Here is a 20,289-nt window from a genome sequence, read left to right as displayed (position 1 = left end):
GAGTAGCTAGGATTACAGGCATGAGCCACCAGCGCCCAACTCTAGAAACTATTTTCCCTACCAACCCAAAGCCATCTCTGTGCTGAGAATCAGAAGCTAGAAACCACCAGAATTCCTTCTGGCAACTGATGGTGACAATGATGTGGCAAACTTCGAGTCCCCATGTAATCTGGAGTGTTCCACGTGGATTCACAGATGTGAATCCTAGTCCTTCCCAGAGGTTCCGTGAACTTTATTTTCCTCTTAAACATTTATTGGGCATTTATTGGTTCTTGTTCCTGAGCTCAGGACTAAAATCCTTGTGCAGGTAGGCAACGCATTGTGCCCTTAAGTCACACCTCCAGCCCTTCTGGCACGTTAGTTTTCAGGGAGGGTCTTCATTTTCTGCTCAGGACCAGCCTCAGATCAAGACTCTCCTACCTATATTTCCCTTATAGTAGGAGCTACAGGCATGTGACACTACATGTGGTCCAAATTCCCTTTAATCAACCCAGAGCTAGTTGTTTGTGGCTCACAAGCAGAAAATTTTGCTGGGAAGGACAAAGGGAAGGCAGAAGCCCCTCCCAGAGTCCTTTTTTCTTCCGAGTTCCTGGCCAGATTGATTCGTTACATTTACCCTATGGCCTACCCCATATACCTTCCAGGCATGGGAGCCTGTGCCAACCTCAGGAGCTCTGTTACCCGCTTAACCCGGCTTGCTGCCAGGCCCCTCTGCGCTTCCTCCTCTTCTCACTGCCACCTGCCAGGCTTACGCACGTTCCTTTCCAGATTCTATACTCTCAGCCACGAATTTACCATCTCCCACAGGGCACAGCTGTGTTTCGAGCCCTACTCTTCCCTAAACCAAATAAAAAGGGGGGAAAGTCCACCTTCTGCTCCGGAGAGGGTCTTGGCAAGCTTCATTCATCTTCTTCTTCGCCTGCAACGCTGACAGCAAAATTTCCCTTCACCCTTCACGATTCTTTTCTCCTCATGACCTTGGCCATGTCCCTTTACTTCTGAAAAGATTTTGTCTAAACTGGCCAGGCACAGATGGCTCATACTTGGAATCCTACAGAATCAGAAGGCTGAGATCTGAGGATCACAGTTCAAACCCATTCTGGGTAGGAAAGTCCAATCAACCAGCAAAAAGCTGGAAGTGGAGTTGTGGCTCAAGTGGTAGAGTGCCAGCCATGAGCAGAAAATAAGCTTAAGGGGATAGTGCAAAATCTAATATGCATCACACAAATTAAGGATGACGTTTATTTCCACAAGTAGGATCTTTCCCATCCAGACAAATCAAAGGCACATCAAAGGTTCGTTATACCTGTGGGCAGGGTGATGGGGTGTGGAGGGGTCACTAGAAGGTAGGGCAGAGAGAGGCTAAGGGGAGACCACAGACAGACGTCGCCTCTGCTCTCTCACTGAAGATGGGCCACGACTTTGATGGAGTCTGGCGACCCAGGCATGAAGAAAATGGGGTGTGTGAGTGCCCCCCATGCCCAGCCAGGAATGGCATACCATTCTCAGCTACTGTGTTGTACATCCAAGGAAGGAGAGAGTTAAGCTGAAAGTGCTTGAGGGGAGCCCGTGACTGCTGTACCCCCAGAGAAAGGGTGGGGAGCGGAAGAGTTTCTCCTTCCATGAAGATTGAGCTTGATGGGACACCAGCTCCTAAAGAAGACCTAAAGGAACAGCGTGAGGCTGGGGGCCCATGTCCGGAATCCTACTCAGCACCCCCCGCCGCCCCCTCTGACCCTTTTTGCTGCCAGGCTGGCACTGTACTGCTTGAGTCACACCTCTTGCCCCTTCATCCTAGCTACTCAGGAGGCTGAGATCTCAATGTTGAGATTGAAACCTGACAAATCTGCGAGAGACATATTTCCAATTAACCAGCAAAAACTTAAAAGGTGGAGGAGATGTGACTCCAGTGGTAGAGTGCCAGCTTTGGGAAGAAAAATGAAGACGATGAGGGAGGACAGGAGGCCTTGAGTTGAAGTCTCAGTAGCCACACACACACACACACACACACACACACACACGAAAGAATGGGAGAAAAAAAGAAAGGGAAGGAAGGAGAGAGGGGAGGGAGAGGAAGGAAGGAAGGAAGGAAGGAAGGAAGGAAGGAAGGAAGGAAGGAAGGAGAAAGAAAAGTAATCCAGGGAGGGGGGAGAAAGTGGAATGGGGGGGTCCCCAACTTCGGGCCTGTGGTGTCTGGCGCCAGCCCCTCTGCTCACCGGGTCCCCTCGTCTCCCGGCTGAGGTCCCCCGCTAAGGCCCGCGCTGCGGCTCGGTGGCCGACGCCCACCGGAAGCTGCCCGGGCCGCGCGGCAGCACCAGGTCCAGGGCGAGGTCGCGCTGCTCCCGCTCGGAGAAGACGGGCCGGTAGCCGAGCGCCTGCAGCGCGCCTGCGCACAGCTCCTGCACGCGGCGGATCTTGGCGAAGGGCAGCTCGTGGCGCCAGGCCTGCGAGACGTTGCGCGCGTCCCTGGAGGTGGTCTTGAAGGCCTCGCGGCGCGCGCCGGGGCCCGAGCCGTGCGTGATGTTGTGGATCCAGGCCTGCAGCTCGGGCGTGAGGCTCAGGCCGGCGAAGGCGTAGAGCGCGCGGATCTCGGTCAGGGGGTCCCGCGCCAGGTCCTCGAAGCGCACCAGCAGGTAGCGGCCGCGCAGGAAGGGCGGCGGCTTGCGCAGCGCGGCGTCGGCGATGCGCACGTGACTGCGGCACACCTCGGTCACCACGCGCAGGCGCGGGTCGGCCTCCACCCACGTGCCGTTGGTGCCCAGTACGATGCCGTTGTCGCGGGCCAGCGCCTTGGCCGTCTGCTCGCGCGAGCGGAACACGGCGCGGGGGTCGCGCACCAGGTGCACCAGGCGCAGGTTGAGCGCCGGGTCGGTGAGCAGCGGCTGCAGCGCGCGCAGGTCGAAGAAGCGGACCTCCTTGAGCACCACGTGGCTGTAGGTGCGGCAGGCCTCCCGCACGGCGGCGAAGGGTTGGCGCGCGCACAGCGGCTTGCACACCGCCTCGCTGCTGATGGCCCCGCGCGGGAAGGCGCCGCAGGCGGGCGGCGAGCACAGCGCCCGGCTCACCGCCCACTGGAACAGGTCCGACAGGTTGCGGCGCCACGGCAGGTAGGCCTCGAACACGTCCATGTCGCACAGGAAGACGGAGCGCACCAGGTCCCGCACCGCCATCTGCAGCGCCGCCGCGCTGCCCTGCGACAGGGCGGCCCACACGTGCCAGGCGGGCTCCATCAGGTAGAAGACGTCCGGGTGCTGGCTGAACAGCTGGCCCACGAAGGACGAGCCCGAGCGCCAGGACGACAGCACCAGCACGTGCACGCGCTCCGGGCCGCCCGCCGGGGACGACGGGCCAGGCCGCCAGACCAGGAAGAGCAGCAGGCAGGTCTGGCCCAGCAGGAGGGCGGGCACCACGGTGCCCGAGGAGAAGACGCGAGGCAGCCGCATGCCGCCGCCCGCCCAGGCCTGCCAGGGGGAAGAGCGCCCGGGTTAGGGACTGCGTGCGACCTGCCTGCCCACCCCAGGCCCCGACCCCCTCCTTCACGAACACCGCTCTGCAGTCACCGCAGACACTTCCAGAAACTTGAAGTTGAGACGTAAGTCACGATCAAGCTTAGGATGAGAGCAGAGTTCTAGTTGCCAACTGTAGTGGGGACATCCATCCATGGATGGCATCCATCTATCTGTCTATCCACCCACCCATCCATCCATCTGCATCTGCCCTTATAGGTCCATCTGCCTGCCTTAAGAGAAATGCTGTTTTTACAAACAAATCCTGTCCGTTGCTTAAGAATTCATCCTAGGCCAGTTGCTGGTTGGTGTTTCACACCTGTAATCCTGGCTACTCAGGAGACTAAGATCTGAGGACCAAGGTCTGATGCCAGTCCTAGGGAGATACGTCTGAGAGAACACTTCTCTCAAGTTAACCAGAAAAAAATGCTGGAAGGACTGGAGGCGTGGCTCAGTGGGAAGGCACTGCAAACTGACGTTCCTGAGTTCAATCCCCAGTACCACAAAAAATATTTTTTTAAAAAACAAGATGGTAGCCGGGCGCTGGTGGCTCATACCTGTGATCCTAGCTACTCAGGAGGCTGAGATCTGAGGATCGCTGTTCAAAGCCAGCCTGGGTAGGAAAGTGAGACTCTTATCTCCAATAAAGCACTCAGAAAACCTGAAGTTGGGGGCTGGGAAGGCGGCTCAGTGGTAGAGCAAGCTTGCCTTGCATGCTTGAGGCCCTGGGTTCGATTCCTCAGCACCACATAAGCAGAAAAAAAAGCCGGAAGTGGCGCTGTGGCTCCAGTGGTAGAGCACTAGCCTTGAGCTGAAGAGCTGAGGGACAGAGCCCAGGCCCAGAGTTCAGGCCCCACGACTGACAAAAACAAACAAACAACAACAACAACAACACACACACACACAAACCCCACCAAGATGGTTAAAAAAAAAAAAAGGTAGATGTAGAAGTGTGGCTCAAGTGGTAGAGTAAGAATAAACAAATCGAATAGACACACATATGTGGCTGTTGCCATGGCCCCTGGGGAGTGAAGGTGGCCTCCCAGAGCCATGTGAGTTTCCTGAGTCCAGTGAAAGGGGAAGCAGAGCGGAGCCAGAGCCGCAGAGAGACAGGGCAGGGACACACCCCTAGTTGGCTGCCTGCCTCTTCCCTCATGAAGGTACTCACTGTGGTCCAAGTCTCCTGGGAGAGCTGTCTGTGCTGATCTAGTCACAAGTCCATAGAAGATTCTCGTAGATTCCTCAGGCCTGAGAAAGCAGGAGGGAGACTGGGTCAGAGCCCTGCACGGGAGACAGAATCCCCCCCCCCCCCCAGTCTCTCTGTCTCTGTCTGTCTCTGTCTGTCTGTCTCTCTTTCTCTTTCTCTGTCTGTCTCTGTCTCTGTTTCTCTCTCTTTCTTTTCCCCCTTTCCCCCAACACACACAGAGAAAGTTCCCCAGTGGCTGGAAAGGGAGCTACTCTGTCACTGGCCTGAGCTGAGTATTTTTCCTAAGGATGTGAACTGACAGACTCTCCTAATGGATGAGGGAGAGAGGGTTGGCGTTGAGTCCCAGGACCAGCATTTGTGAGCTGTGAGGCTGGACCTGGCCAAGGCACAGTTTCCTTCTTGGGATAACAAAGACGGAGCACTTAACTTCCTAAGACCGTTGGGAGGGATGACGTGATAAACACCTGCAAGGAGAGGGCTTAGCATGGGAGTGTATGTTCAGAGGGAAAGTCTGAAGTCATCTGTGCTTTGTTTTCAGCATTCTTCCAGGACCACCTCTCATTCAGACATCAGACATCCCTGCTTCCTTTTCTTCTTCTATCTTTTTTTTTTTTTTTTCCAGTCCTGGGGCTTGAACTCAGGGCCTGGGCACTGTCTCTGAGATTTTTTTTTTCCTCAAGGCTAGCACTCTAACAGTTGAGCCACAGCCCCACTTCCAGCCTTTTCTGTTTATTTGGCACTGAGGAATTGCACCCAGGGCTTCATGCAGGCTAGGCAAGCACTCTTACTACTAAGATACATTCCCAGCCCCCTGCTTCCTTTAGTACACTTGTCCCACAGCAAGAAGGAACACTAGGTCCAGCTGTCAAGGTCCCAGAGTTTTTTCTCCATGCACTTTGTGTGTGTGTGTGTGTGTGTGTGTGTGTGCGTGTGTGTGTGTGTGTGTGTGTGTGTGTGTGTGTGTGCGTGCATGAACTCAGGGCCTCTCACTCTCTCTTAGCTTTTTCACTCAAGGCAGGCATGCTATCACTTGAGCCACAGTTCCACTTCCAGCTTTTTGGTGGTCAGTTGGATATAAGAATCTCATAGAGGGGGCTGGGAAGGTGGCTCAGTGGTAGAGCGCTTGCCTTGCATGCATGAGGCCCTGGGTTCGATTCCCCAGCACCACATAAGCAAAAAGAAAAAAAAAAGCCGGAAGCGGTGCTGTGGCTCAAGTGGTAGAGTGCTAGCCTTGAGCTGAAGAGATGAGGGACAGTGCCTAGGCCCAGAGTTCAGGCCCCACAACCAGACCCCCCCAAAAAAAAAAAAAAGAATCTCACAGACCTTTCTGTTCTGAACCTTGATCCTTAGAGCTCAGCCTCCCAAGTAGCAAAGATTGTAGACGTGAACCACTGGTGCCTGATCTCCATACATCTTTTACTCTAGCAAATGAGTTCCAAGATCAATGACCAGAAGGCAGGGACCTTGAATTTTCTCCCTGCTTTTGTAGTATTTGCTTCCCATCCTCCCCTATACATATCACCCCTGACTAGCTGAGGTCAGAGCAGATCCCTCCCTGAGAGGACACAAGAATGGGGGGAGGAGGAGGATGCCAAGCAGCTCCAACACGTGCTGACATTGAACTGCTTCCTGGATCCCACACCCAGTCCTGGAAAACCTGGAAGACAGAGGGTAGCTACCCATCTGCTCTGTACACGTCACCAACCCTTCTGGGCTGCTGGCTGGGGCTTCCTGAGAACAGGACACTAGGGAGGAAGGGGACTCCTGTTTCCCCAAAAGTGCTAGGCATCATACACCTGCTCCCTGATTTAACTCTAACAGCTCCCTCACGTGGGCATTGAGAACTGTGAACTTTTTTTTTTCTTTTTTAAATTTTTTTTGCTTCTGGTCCCGGGGCTTCAATTCAAGACATGGGTGCTGTCCCTGAGCTTTTGTGCTCAGGCTAGTGCTTGACCACTTGAGCCACAATTCCACTTTCAGGTTTTTTTGGTGCTTAATTGAAGATTAGAGTCTCACTTGCATGCCCCCACTGGTTTCAAACCATGATCCTCAGATCTCAGCCTTCTGAGATTACAGACATGAGCCACTCTAGCACCCAGCATGAACTCAATTCTTTAGCTGAAAGATTCACAGGGACTGGGAAGGTGGCTCAGGAGTAGAGTGCTTGCCTTGCATGCATGAGGCCCTGGGTTCAATTCCTCAGCACCACATAAGCAGAAAAAGCCAGAAGTGGCACTGTGGCTCAAGTGGTAGAGCTCTAGCCTTGAGCTGAATAGTTGGGGGACAGAGCTCAGGCCCAGAGTTCAGGCCCCACGACCAGAAAAAAAAAAAAAAAAGACTCAGAACAAGGGCCTCTCCCACTCCAGAGTATTCCCAGCAGAGTGCAGGACTCTGCTGCCTTGGTCAGTCTGGTGTTCCCCTGGGTAGGGAAGATGTTGACCTCCCCAGATAAAGGTGTTTTATTACCTCTGTGCTAAGGAAGTTTAAGGTCCCCTTAAATTACTCATATACTAAAGACTCATATACTATGGGAGCTGCTATCTGATCTGATTACTGGAATTCAAACAAAGGAAAGCCATTTTATTGCCCCATGCCACACAGGGTGACCAGAAGTCCAGGCCCTAGCCTTTGAGTCTTCTGATAAGGAGCCTTGTGTTCCTCACAATGGCTAATTGCCAGAGGGTTTCAACCTAAGAAGAACCTGTCAGGTGGGCATTGTGAAATGTACTTTCATCTTCATGAGGAAGTTTTATCCTCTCATTCCTAGCCAGCCAGCTGAGAGTTTAAAATATGAGAGTCAGGGGTGTGGGTGTAGTTCAGTGTACTGCCCTTGCCTAGCATGCATGAAACCCTGGATTTAATGCCCAGGACCACAACAAATTACAAAACCAACCAACCAAACAAGTGCCACCAACAATGAAAAGAAAAAGTACACAAGGGCCAGACCAAAAGAAAGTGACATTTCTTGTCCTCTGTGCCCTCCCCAGAGGGAACCCTTTCTTTACTTTCCACTAACTCTGATGGTGTTGAAGATGATGAAATAAAAGCTTATTTGGGGGAAGGAGGATGGGATTAAGCTCCCTGACACTGATCATCCTCTGTTTTTTTTTTTTTTTTTGTCAGTTGTGGGCCTGAACTCTGGGCCTGGGCGCTGTCCCTCAGCTCTTCAGCTCAAGGCTAGCGCTCTACCACTTGAGCCATAGCGCCACTTCCGGCTTTTTTCTTTTTGCTTATGTACTGCTGAGGAATCGAACCCAGGGCCTCATGCATGCAAGGCAAGCACTCTACCACTGAGCCACCTTCTCAGCCCCTCCTCTGTTTTTCTAATTATGACTGCATTTAGTTTGTGAAACAGTACTTTTTGATCTGTGGTTTTTTTCTGATCAATGTTAGACTTCAGTTAAATTAAATAAATACATACATACATAAATAAGAGTTTCTGAGCACAGGTAGCTCATGCCTATAATCCTAGCTGCTCAGAATGCTGGAATCTGAGCATCTAGGTTTGAAGCCAGCCCAGGCAGGAACTTCTGTAAGACTCTTATCTCCAATAACTATTAAAAAAAAGCCAGAAGTGGAGCTCTGCCTTAAGTGGTAGAGCACTACATTGAGGAAAAAAGCTCAGGAACAGTGCCCAGGTAGTAAGTTCAAGCTCCAAGAGCACAAAAGAAAAAAGGAGTTAAGAATCTTGACCTAGGGGCTGGGAAGGTGACTCAGTGGTAGAGTGCTTGCCTTGCATGCATGAGGCCCTGGGTTCAATTCCTCAGCACCACATAAGCAGAAAAAGCTGGAAGTGGCGCTGTAGCTCAAGTGGTAGAGCACTCGCCTTGAGCTGAAGAGCTGAGGGACAGGGCCCACGCCCAGAGTTCAGGCACCATGACTGGCAAAAAAAAAAAAAAAAAAAAAATCTTGACCTAATAAGACTAAGAATCATGTCTAGAAGGGGCTGGGAAGTTGGCTCAGTGGTAGAGCGCTCACCTTGCATGCTTAACGCCCTGGGTTCGATTCCTCAGCACCACGTAAGCAGGAAAAAAAAAAAAAGCCGGAAGTGGCGCTGTGGCTCAAGTGGTAGAGTGCTAGCCTTGAGCTGGAGAGCTGAGGGACAGCGCCCAGGCCAAGAGTTCAGGCCCCACGACCGGACCCAAAAAAAAAAAAAAAAACACACAGTCGGGCGCTGGTGGCTCACGCCTGTAATCCTAGCTACTCAGGAGGCTGAGATCTGAGGATCGCGGTTCAAAGCCAGCCCGGGCAGGAGAGACCGTGAGACTCCTATCTCCAATAAACCACCAGAAAACCGGAAGTGGCACTGTAGCTCAAGTGGTAGAGCGCTCGCCTTGAGCTGAAGAGCTGAGGGACAGCGCCCAGGCCCAGAGTTCAAGCCCCACGGCCGACAAAAAAAAAAAAAAAGAATCATGTCTAGAAACATTCTAAATGCCAAATAAAATCCAGGTATTGGTGGCTCACACTTGTAACCAGGAGGCTGAGATCTGAGGATCAAGGTTTGAAGCCAGCATAGGCAAAAAGGCTGGGAGATTGTTATTCCCATGTTAACCAGCAAAAGGCTGGAAGTAGAGATTTGATTCAAGTGGCAGACCACCAGCCTTGAATGAAGAAGTTAAGTGAAAGCCCTAAGTTAAAGGCTCAGTTCTGGCATGCATGCATGTGCACCTATGCATGCGCATGCACGTTTGCACATGCACACACACAACCAAAGGAGAATGACATTAATAAATATTTGCTGAATTGAAATTAGATCACCAAACCCAAAGAAAGTAACTAACTCACTTATCCCACATTTATTTCTGCTTTGAGCCTTAAAATTATAGCATCTTCTAAAACATCCCTTTCCATTTCTTGGCTTGAGAGATACAGGAAGGGGCTATTGTTTGCCTGGTTTGCAGATGGGAAAATCGAGACACAGGATAAGGGATAAAGGATGGTTAGCCATAGCAGGTGTTGAGCTGGAGTCCAGGAGCCCTGGCTCTCTGGACAGAATTCACTTCTAGCCAAGCTCTGCCCACCTTCAACTAGACAGCTTCTTTTGTCATCATCCTCCCCCAGCCCTGGCGTGGAATCTAAAAGACTGAAATGTAATACTAGGTAAAAATCCCAGGCTTGTATTTCTCTCAATTTGGTGTCAGCTGGAGGCCATTCTTGTTCAGGAATCCCAAAGGCTGGGCACAGGAGATTCTGGATGGGGAAACCTTAGATATTAAGGGCCACCACTGGGGCAAAATAGTTATATTAATGCCCAACACATTCCTTTGGGAGAAGGATGAAGAAGAGGGAAAGAGAAAAGGGTAGGGAGAAAAGAAAACAAAGTAGGGAGGGAGTGAGGCAGGTAAATGTTGGTAGAGAAGCAACAGAAAATACCATCTGTTGAGGGATTCCTATACAGCCAAGTCTTCTTCATCTGTGTGTGTGTGTGTGTGTGTGTGTGTGTGTGTGTGTGTGTGTGTGTGTGTGTGCACGCGTGTGTGCCAGATCTGGGGCTTGAACCAAGAGGCTGGATGCTGTCCCTGAGCTTCTTTATACTCAGGACTAGCACTATACTACTTGAGCCACAACTCCACTTCTGGGTTTTGAGTGGTTAATTGGAGATAAGAGTCTCATGGGAATTCTTCTGCCTGGGCTGGCTTCGGACTGCAATCCTCAGATCTCAGCCTCCTGCATAGCTAGGACTATAGGCATGAGCCACCTGTGCCCATCTGATATATTTTTTTAAATGACAAGTGTTAGTGAAAACAGAAAGAGTTGGAAGGAACCCTTCTACAGTGCTGGTGAGCATATAAAATGGGATGCTGGTATGGAGTGGAAAATAGACGGGCAATTCCTTAAAAGACTGAATCTAGAGTTACCATATGATGCAGCAATTCCACATTTAGTTGTGTGCCAAAGAAATTGAAAACATATGTTCACACAAAAATTGGCTGATGGGTTTTCATAGCAGCCCTTATATTAGCCTCAAAGCAGAGACATCTCAAATACTTATCAGGGGATGATGGATGGATAAACAGAAAATGGTACTGTATACACAATAGAAGGTCCTGTGGCAATAAAAAACAAAAGGAATGAAATAATACTTGAGGACTTGGTACTTGGGGGCTGCTCACACTTGTAATCCTAGCCTCTCAAGAGGCTGGAACCTGGAGGATCACAGTTTGAAGCCAGCCAGGGCAGAAAAGTTGCAAGACTCTATCTCCAGCACAATGCCAGATTGGATTTATGGGTGGCTAAAGTGACTGTAGGGAACTCTGAGCCAAGTTGTGAGAAAGGAAAGGGTTAAAGAGGTTGGACTGCCACCTCAACAGCACTCAGAAGGCTGAGAGCTGGACCCTGGAAAGGTCAAACAGTCAAAGCAAGACAAGGGTATGTTACTACCCTAAGTATGAGTAGAGTAAGTTAGAGCTGTTTGAACACTAAAAGCTTAAGACCTTAGAGATAAGATGAATAAGCTCCCCTTCTGCTCCCTAACAATAAGAGAGTCAATTTCAGTTATCACTATGTATAGACTACACGTCATGTTAATGGTTGTAACCACAAAATAGGTTGATACCCTAGTTACTGCACGTATCTGTAGGTAACTCCCCTGTGCTTGCTAATGGGAACTCAGGGTTCAGAAGTCAGTGAGTGCTGGACCCCCTGGTCCCCCAACTTTCCTTCTCTCTCTCTTTTCTTCTTCCTTTTCCTTTTCCTCTTTCTCCTCTCCCTCTCTTCATCTCTCCCTCTTTTTCTCTCTCCCCCCCTCCTCATTTCTTTGGCCCTGGTATTCCATCTTGCCGTCCCTTGGTTGTGAGTAACAAGTGGCGCCCAACATGGCGCATGAGTGACAGATAAACCATAGTATTTGGAAGTTAATTGAAAAAAATTGAAGAGTTCATGATCCTGGAACACGTGCTAGGACTGCCAGGGGAACAATGGGCAAGCAGAAAGCAAAAGGACCGAGTGATTTAAGCTGGTAAAGATGCTGCTGGCTGCATCAGAAGTGAAAGATAAAAGATGTTGAGGAAGCCCATAGCCAAGCCTTAAGAAACAGCACATGCAACTTCCTACATATTGGGGTGGACAACTTCTGGAGCAGGGAGCTTGGCTGAGAGTGGCTCAGCAGCCATTGTACAATAATCAAGCAATTAATCAGGTACACTGGGCCAGGATAAGCTACTATCTCTTCTGTAGATATTAGGCAGGGAGGCATGGAACCATATATTGATTTCATAGCCTGGTTAAAAGACAATCTTCATAAAACTGTACAACAAACTGAGTAAAAGACTTACTTCTCCAAATACTTGCCTTTGATAGTGCTAGTTGAGTGTCAGAGGCTTGCCACAGATGGCAATCTTGAAGAATATAGTAAAGCTTGTAATGACATTGGCTCCTCTGCTTATAATACTAAGCTGATGGCTGCTGTCATAATTGGACTCAAAATAAAAAGTTGCAAAGCCAGTCTGGTGGCTCACACCTGTAATCCTAGCTACTCAGGAGACTGAGATCTGAGGATCACGGTTCAAAGTCAGCCCTGGCAGGAACGTCCTGACACTCCTATCTCCAATTAACCACCAGAAAACTGGAAGTGGCACTGTGGCTCCAGTGGTAGAGCGCTAGCCTTGAGCTGAAGAGCTGAGGGACAGTGCCCAGGCCCAGAGTTCAAGCTTGATGACTAATAAAATAAAAACTTATAAAATGAGCTGGGAAGGTGGCTCAGTGGTAGAGCGCTTGCCTTGCATTGCCTGAGGCCCTGGGTTCGATTCCTCATTAAAAAAAAAAAAAAAACTTATAAAATGTTTTAGATATGGAAAAAAGGATACCTGAAAAGGGATTGTTCAGAAAATAAGAACTAGCAAATTCAGAGCCCTGTATAAATTAAACAAACCTCTTGGTGTAGGATGGGGGTTGCTAGACCCTTTTATAGACTTCTGTTACACCTATGAAATAATTTCAAAGAGGTCCTACCTTTCCCCAATTCTTTTTGCAGGACCAAAGACTGAAGCCCATCTAGGAATTTTGTTGTTGTTGTTGGTTGTGGGGCCTGAACTCTGGGCCTGGGTGCTGTCCCTCAACTCTTCAGCTCAAGGCTAGTACTCTACAACTTGAGCCACAGCGCCACTCTTATGGCTTTTTTTTTTTTTTTTTTTTTTTTGCTTATGTGGTGCTGAGGAAGCAAACCCACGGCCTCATACATGCAAGGCAAGCACTCTACCTCTGAGCCACCTTCCCAGCCCCCATCTAGGGAATATTTAAAGAGCAATTCATGTGCTAATGTGCCTTGCTAACAAAGTTGTCTAAACATATTCTGTTCTTGGCTCTCTAGGTCTTGGTTATCTGTAAGAAACTCCGTTGTTAGCAGAAATTTTGTGTTTTGTCTTGCAGTTGGTTTTGTGTTGTCTTTTCCTAACACTGACCACATGGTTCATCATATTGGGTAAAATAATGTCATTTGCCAAAAAAAATTTACAGCTGATTTTCATTTTATTTTATTTATTTTTTATTTTTTATTTTTAGTCCAGTCATGGGGCCTGAACTCTGGGCCTGAGTGCTGTCCCTCAGCTCTTCAGCTCAAGGCTAGCACTCTACCACTTGAGCCACAGCGCCACTTCCGGCTTTTTTCTTTTTGCTTATGTGGTGCTGAGGAATCGAACCCAGGGCCTCAGGCATGCAAGGCAAGCGTTCTACCACTGAGCCACCTTCCCAGCCCCTGATTTTCATTTTAAAACCTGAGTGCACCTTAAGACTTTTGTGCACAAGTGTGTATATGTGTGTGTGAACATGTTCAAAATAATCAGATATTTTATTACATAAAAACTGTCATCAGGGCCAGACTCTGATGGCTCACGCCTGTAATACTAGCTACTCAGGAGGCTGAGATCTCAGGATCACAGTTCAAAGCCAGCCCAGACAGGAATGTCATGAGACACTTATCTCTAATTAACCACCAGAAAATTGGAAGTGGTGCAGTGGCTCAAGTGAGTGTTAGCCCTTGAGCTGAAGAGCTCAAGGACAGTGCAATGGCCCAGAGTTTAAGCCCCATAACCAACAAAATAACAACAAAAATAACTATCATCATGGTGTGAGAAAAGTAGTCTTCTTTATCAAACTTGTGTTTGCTTCTGTTTTGTATGGTGATACTTTTTGGTATTGATGCTAACTGGAATTATTTGGTCTTGGTTTTTTTTTTTTCAGTTGTGGGGCTTGAACGCGGCCTGGGTGCTGTCCCTCCGCTCTTCAGCTCAAGGCTAGTGCTCTACCACTTGAGCCACACCACCATTTCTGGTTTTCTAATGGCTCATTGGAGGTAAGAGTCTCATGGACTTTCCTGCCCTGGCTGGCTTTGAACTGTGATCCTCAGATCTAAGCCTCCTGAGTAAGCAAGGATTACAGGTGTGAGCCACTGGTGCTTGGCTGGCTGGCCTTTCTTTTGTGGGAAAAAAAGGCATATCATGCTCTAAAGAGAAATTATTCAGGACTCTGTTATGTTGGGGGGATGGTGCCTCTGTTAGTAATTTGACATCAGAATAAGGGATGAATGAGATGTGATCTCCCCCAAATTTTAATGACAGCCTTGTGCTGTTAAATAGTGCAGATGCAACTGTCGCTGCAGCCTTTTTCTACTTGTCCTTGGACTTGTAGTAGGTATCCAAAGAGAACTTAATCAACTAGCTTGTCTTTTCAACAAAGTAACAAATGTTACCCCTATTATTTTGGAAGAAATAAATCAGAAAATGAAGGAGTTATGAACAGGGATTTTATAAAATCAGGCTGCCATAGATTATTTGCTGATAATAAGAAAACCATTTAGGATGCGAACAATTTGAAGGATTGTCTTGTTCTAGTATACTGACAATTCCCAAAAAATTCAGAACCAGTTAGACCAGCTCAAAAAGAATTGAGCAAGTTGAAAATTGGTAATGACTGGGCTCCCAGGATGGTTGTCTTAGCTATGACCTTTTTAAAATGACCCCTATCCTATTAGGGGTCATCCTGTTCGCTCTGTCTCTCTTCCAGTGTTTATTCTCTAGCATGTAGCATGCTCAAGCAGAAATGAAAATCATGCTGTCTCAAATAATTAAAAAAAGGGGGAAAGGCTGGGTGCTGGTGGCTAAAGCCTGTAATCCTAGCTACTCAGGAGACCAAGTTCTGAGAATTGCGGTTTGAAGCCAGCCCAGGCTGAAAAGTCCCTGTGAGAACTTTATCTCCAATTAACCACTCAAAAACTGGAAGTGGCACTGTGACTCAAGTGGTAGAGTGCTGGCCTTGAACACAAAGAGGCTCATAGACAGTGTCCAGGCTCTGAATTTAAGCCCCACAATCAACAAAAAAAAAGGTGGGGGGAGGGATGTTCTGTAGTCCAGATGAGACAAAGAAAGGGTTAAAGCAGTTATAATGCCACCTCTGTAGCACTCAGAAGGCTAAGAGCTGGAAAGGTCAATGGTCAAGACAAGGCAAAGATAGAAGTGACTATCCTAAGTGTGTTTTAGTTAGAACTGTTTGGACACTAAAAGCTTAAGAACTTGGAGATAAGATGTATATCTCTGTTAAGGTTAAAATGTTTATTGCTTCCCTTTGCTTCTAATGATAAGGGAGTCAAATATCACTATGCATAATCTATAGCTCCTGTTAATGGTTGTAACCACAAGAGATGGATACCCTAGTTTCTGCACGTACCTGTAGACACCTTCCCAGCGCTGAACTAAATAAATTAGCTTGTTAATGGGAACTCAGGGTTCAGAAGCCAATGAGTGCTGGCCCCTTGGCCCCCCAATTTTCCTGTCCCTCCTCTCATTTCTTTGGTCCCAGTATCCCATCATGCTGTCCTTGGTTCCAGGTAGCAACAGTGACAGAGCATAAGAAAACTTAGTAAGAGTGAGAGACCCTGTGTTCAAGTTCTGATAGCTGCACAAAGGAGGAGGAGGAGGAGGAGAAAAAAAATGAAGTACTGACACATGACACTAAATACATTATGAATAGTAAATTGTACACTTAAAAAGAACAAACTTGGGCTGGGAAGGTGGCTCAATGGTAGAGTGCTTGCCTTGCATGTATGAGGCCCTGGGTTCGATTCCTCAGCACCACATAAGCAAAAAGAAAAAAGCCGGAAGTGGTGCTGTGGCTCAAGCGTTAGAGTGCTAGCCTTGAGCTGAAGAGCTGAGGGAAAGCGCCCGGGCCCAGAGTTCAGGCCCCATGACCGGAACCCCCCCAACCCCCCCCCAAAAAAGAACAAACTTTAAGGTATGTGAGTTATGCCTCAATAAAGTTATTTGTAAAATACACAAGAACACAGAAAGAAATGTGGAAAGATGCAGACTGAATATTAGTGTTTACTTTTCTATGGTCAAGTTACAGATTTTTTTTTAAAGTAGTTGTTTTTGCTATGTTACTTGATATTCTTGATTAGACTTCTATTTAGCACTCACAGATTGGATTTATTTTTGTTGGTGCTGGGGCGCTGTCCCTGAGCTCTTCAGTTCAAGATAAGTGCTCTACCACGTGAGTCACAGCACCACTTCCAGTTTTCTGGTACTTAATTGAAGAGTCTCACGGACTTTCCTGCCCCGGCTGGCTTTGAACTGTGATTCTCAGATCTCACCCTCCTGAGTAGCTAGGAACCAACAGTGCCCTGCCTTGTTTATTTATTTTTATATTATTTATTAATTTAGTTCTGGGACTGGGCCTGAAAGAAGGGCCTGGGAACTATCCCTTAGTGTTTCCACTCATGATTAGTATTCTACCACTTGAGCCACAGCTCCATTTCTGGCTTTTTGGGCGTTCATTGGTGATAAGAATCTCTTGGGCTTTCTTGCCCAGGTTGGCTTCCAATCACAATCCACAGATTTCAACCTTCTGAGCAATTAGGATTACAGGTGTGAGCCACTGGTGCCTGGCCTAGATTGGTTATTTTCAGTTGGCTTGAGGAAGCACGAATGAGGTTTGCCAGCCCCTTTCTCCCAGTTTCATTGTAGGGAGGCAAGTCTTCAAGCCCATCTTCCAGCTGACCTGAACATGCAGTTGGCCAGAGAAAGCCAGAGGTACAGGATGGATTGTCTTGTGTGCAATTCAGGTATCTAGGCCTCCCACTCACCCCAGCCTCCACACTGTGGGCTGGGCCCCTCTGGGGAAGACGCACCTGATCCGTAGCCTGGGCTACACCTGCTCTGTCTGCAGCCATGTGACAGTCGCCAGGGACAACCAGATGAGAGTTGGACCACACAGACACTACTGGAGGAAACAGATCTTCCTTCACAAGGAAATTCAAATCAAGTCTGAGAAAAGAGCCTTAGGCTTTCCAGGCTCAGATCTAACCCTGGGGGCATTTGTGAACAGATGAACAGACAGAATCACAGAGGAAGCCTCTCTGTGGTGCTGAGCTTGACTTCTGCTTAGAAAAAATAGTTTTGTCTTTCCTCTATTCCCACACCTTGATCAGCAAAGACTTCTCCTGTGACCCTCAAGATGTGTGTGAGATTTCCCTCCTCTAGCAGGCAGGCAATCAGTGCCATAGCAGAGGCCCTGGGTTTCCTCTAATTCAGTTCTGACTCTAGCCACCTGGGGACAGGATTGGACACCACAGGCAGAGGGGCTCAGGGCCTCAAGGCAACCCCTCCTCTCTAGATGTCACGTGCAAGTCCCAGTTGTTTTATGGATCCTCCAGTTACTGACCCTTTCCAGGACTTGATTAACGTTCTTGACTAGATCACAGAACTCAGGCAAACATTTTGCTTGCTGGCTTATTACAAAGGATATTATGAAGGATACAGAGAAAGTCACAAACATGGTGGGCGAAGTATAGGCAAAGAGGCACAGAACTTGATATTCTCTCCAGGAACCTTCTTGTGCTCAGCTCTCCGTGTCCTGTGCTTCTGGGTTTTCATGAAGACTTCTCTCTATGTGTGTTGCTAACAGACAATGGTGGGAAAACCCAGCTAGGCCTGTCTGTGGAGATTCTTTTTGGCTTTTTTGTAGAACATTCCTTCCTCCTTCAGGAAGGAATAGAGGGGTCATGCTATCAGACCAGGTAGATCAGGTAAGTGACTTACAGCCAGCATCTCCAGTGGAGGGGAAGATGACAGTTTGTGCCTTGGTAAAAACAAAGTCTAGTTTCTCCTTCCTCCCTTCTCCCCCCCTCCCTCCTTCCCTTCCTTCCTTCCTTCCTTCCTTCTTTCCTTTTGTGCCAGTGCTAGGGCTTGAACTCAGGGCATGAGTGCTGCCCCTTAGCTTTTTCACTCAAGGCTGGTGCTCCACCACAGGAACCACAACTCCACCTCTAGTCTTTGGTGATTAATTGGAGAGGAGTCTCCCAGACTTTTCTGGCTGGGCTGGCTTTGAACCATGATGAGCTGTAGGTCAAGTGATAGAGTGCCAGCCTCGAATAAAAATGTTGAGGGACAGCCCAGGCCCTGAGTTCAAGAACCGAGACACACACACAGATAGACACCCACAGACACCCACAGATACACACACACACAGGAGGAGGAAAGAAAGAGGAGAGGAGAGATGTTTTTCTCGAAGGGGCATCTTGACCACGGGTACCGGTCTGAGGGAGGAGGACGGAGACTTGGCCTTTGCAGGTCCCCTACAGAGTGTCCACGACGAGCAGTCAGAAGGCGGGGGCCGCGGGACTCAGATCCGTCCGAGTCGGGCTCTGCATCCCCGATCCTCCCTTCTCGGTGGGGGACAGCTAGCTCTCTGGGAACTTTAGAAACTGTCCTTCCAAACTCCGGTGTCCGCAGAGGCCCTGAGTGCGGTTCAAGCGGCCCCTCCAGGCTCGGGGATTCACAGCCCCGCCCTCCGCCGGCCCCGCCCCGCCCGCCCCGCCCGGGCCGGTCCCACGCGGAGCTGTCCCGCTGGACAGCAGATGCACCAAGTCACTCCAGGCTCCGCGTCTGTGTCGCGGTCCCCCTGCGCATCTCCTGAGGGCTCCTTCCCAGACCCACCCGCAGCGGCTCTTCCCCCTCACTGGGGAGCCGGGGGGGGGCTGACCTGATTCTCAGGGTCCCACGACTACGAAGACGGTGACTCCCAGCACCGGACGCTGGGCATCGGGATAACCAAGACACAGCAGCGTGCGACACAGGCAGAGGGGATGTGGACGCGAGCAGGCGTCCCAGGGGAAAGGGGCGCAGTGGAGACGAGATGGTGGGGTGCAGGCGTCCTGATCACCTGTAGACAGCCCCCGCCGCCGCGCGCCCCCGTCCCATCGAGCGCACCCCCATGCCTGTGCGCCCCGTCCCAGCGAGGGCACCCTATACCTGTGCGCCCCGTCCCATCGAGCGCACCCCCATGCCTGTGCGCCCCCATCCCAATGAGCGCACCCCCATGCCTGTGCGCCCCGTCCCAGCGAGGGCACACCTATACCCGTGCGCACCCTAGTACCTGTGCGTCTCCGCCCCACCGAGCTCCGCCCGCCCCCGTACCTGTGCCCTACCCCCCACTCCGCCATACCTGTGCGCCCGGGTCCCAGCGAGCGCACCCCCCCATGCCTGTGCGCCCGGGTCCCAGCGAGCACACCCCATATATGTGCGCACCCCCGTACCCGTGCGCCCCGTCCCAGCGAGCGCACCCCCGTACCCGTGCGCCCCGTCCCAGCGAGCGCATCCCTGTATCTGTGCGCCCCGTCCCAGCGAGCGCACCCCCGTACCTGTGCGCCCCTTCCCAGCGAGCGCACCCCCATACCCGTGCGCCGCGTCCCAGCGAGCGCACCCCCATACCCGTGCGCCGCGTCCCAGCGAGCGCATCCCATACCCGTGCACCCCGTCCCAGCGAGCGCATCCCATACCTGTGCGCCCTGTCCCAGCGAGCGCGCACCTATACCAGTGCTCACCTTTGTACCTGTGCGTCTCCGCCCTACCGAGCTCCGCCCTCCCCCGTACCTGTACCCCCACCCCCCACCCCGCCATACCTGTGCGCCCGCTGCCGCCGCGCGCACGTCTGCCAGGCGCACTGTACGAGGAGGCGCTGGACCCGGGCTCGAGTCCCGGGCCGCCCCGGGGAACCCGGGAGGAAGGCAGGGAGGAAGGAGCCCATTGGCCTCGAGCTCCCGCAGCCCGCCCCAGCTCCAGCCACGGGCCACGCCCCGGAGGAGGGGCAGCGGCCGAGGGCGGGCACCGAGCGGTCGGGAGACCAGGACACTCGGTGGGCTCCGGGATGCGGCGGCGCATCCTGACGCAGTCACCTCTCATCCCCAGTAACTCACCAGACGACAAAGCTCTCCTCCCCCCACCCCCGAGAGAGGGGGGGGGAGGGAGAGAGAGAGAGAGGAAGAGAGAGAAAGGGAGAGAGGGAGAGAGGGAGGGAGAAAAGGAGAGAGGGAGAGAGAGGGGGAGGGGGGGGAGCTCCTGGGAGGACAAAAGGCCCTTGTGAAGGAAATGCAGTCATCTTGCCCACACCCACCCCATCTCGGCCCTCACTGGCATCTTCATAACGGAATGAATGGGATCCCAAACGGCTCCCAAGTCCTCAGCCCTAAGCCAAGAGCCAGGTACCTCAGTGCCAGAAGGACCAAGGCCCGGTGGTGGTGGGATGGGGAGGGACCCAGAGACCAGGTAGCTTTTAGGAGCCCTGCCTGCAGCTGTCCCCCTTTTTCCT

General features: G+C 50.7%; 1 protein-coding gene across 1 annotated transcript; it reads right to left on the bottom strand.

Moving 5' to 3' along the window:
• Positions 1 to 1,228: 1,228 nt before the first annotated feature.
• LOC138825080 (carbohydrate sulfotransferase 6-like) lies at positions 1,229 to 19,685 on the bottom strand. The gene is made up of 3 exons (XM_070019453.1): positions 19,604 to 19,685; positions 4,675 to 4,754; positions 1,229 to 3,461 (listed from the first exon to the last, which is right to left on the bottom strand). Exon 3 carries the CDS (start codon positions 3,441 to 3,443, stop codon positions 2,250 to 2,252), a length of 1,194 nt encoding a protein of 397 aa, XP_069875554.1. The 5' UTR covers positions 3,444 to 3,461; positions 4,675 to 4,754; positions 19,604 to 19,685; the 3' UTR covers positions 1,229 to 2,249.
• Positions 19,686 to 20,289: the final 604 nt, after the last annotated feature.

Source organism: Dipodomys merriami, unplaced genomic scaffold, assembly GCF_024711535.1.
Source record: "Dipodomys merriami isolate MVZ:Mamm:240054 unplaced genomic scaffold, mDipMer1.0.p SCAF_134, whole genome shotgun sequence".
Taxonomy (NCBI): domain Eukaryota; kingdom Metazoa; phylum Chordata; class Mammalia; order Rodentia; family Heteromyidae; genus Dipodomys; species Dipodomys merriami.
Note: the sequence above shows the minus strand (reverse complement) of the source record. Positions and strands in the feature narration are given on the sequence as shown.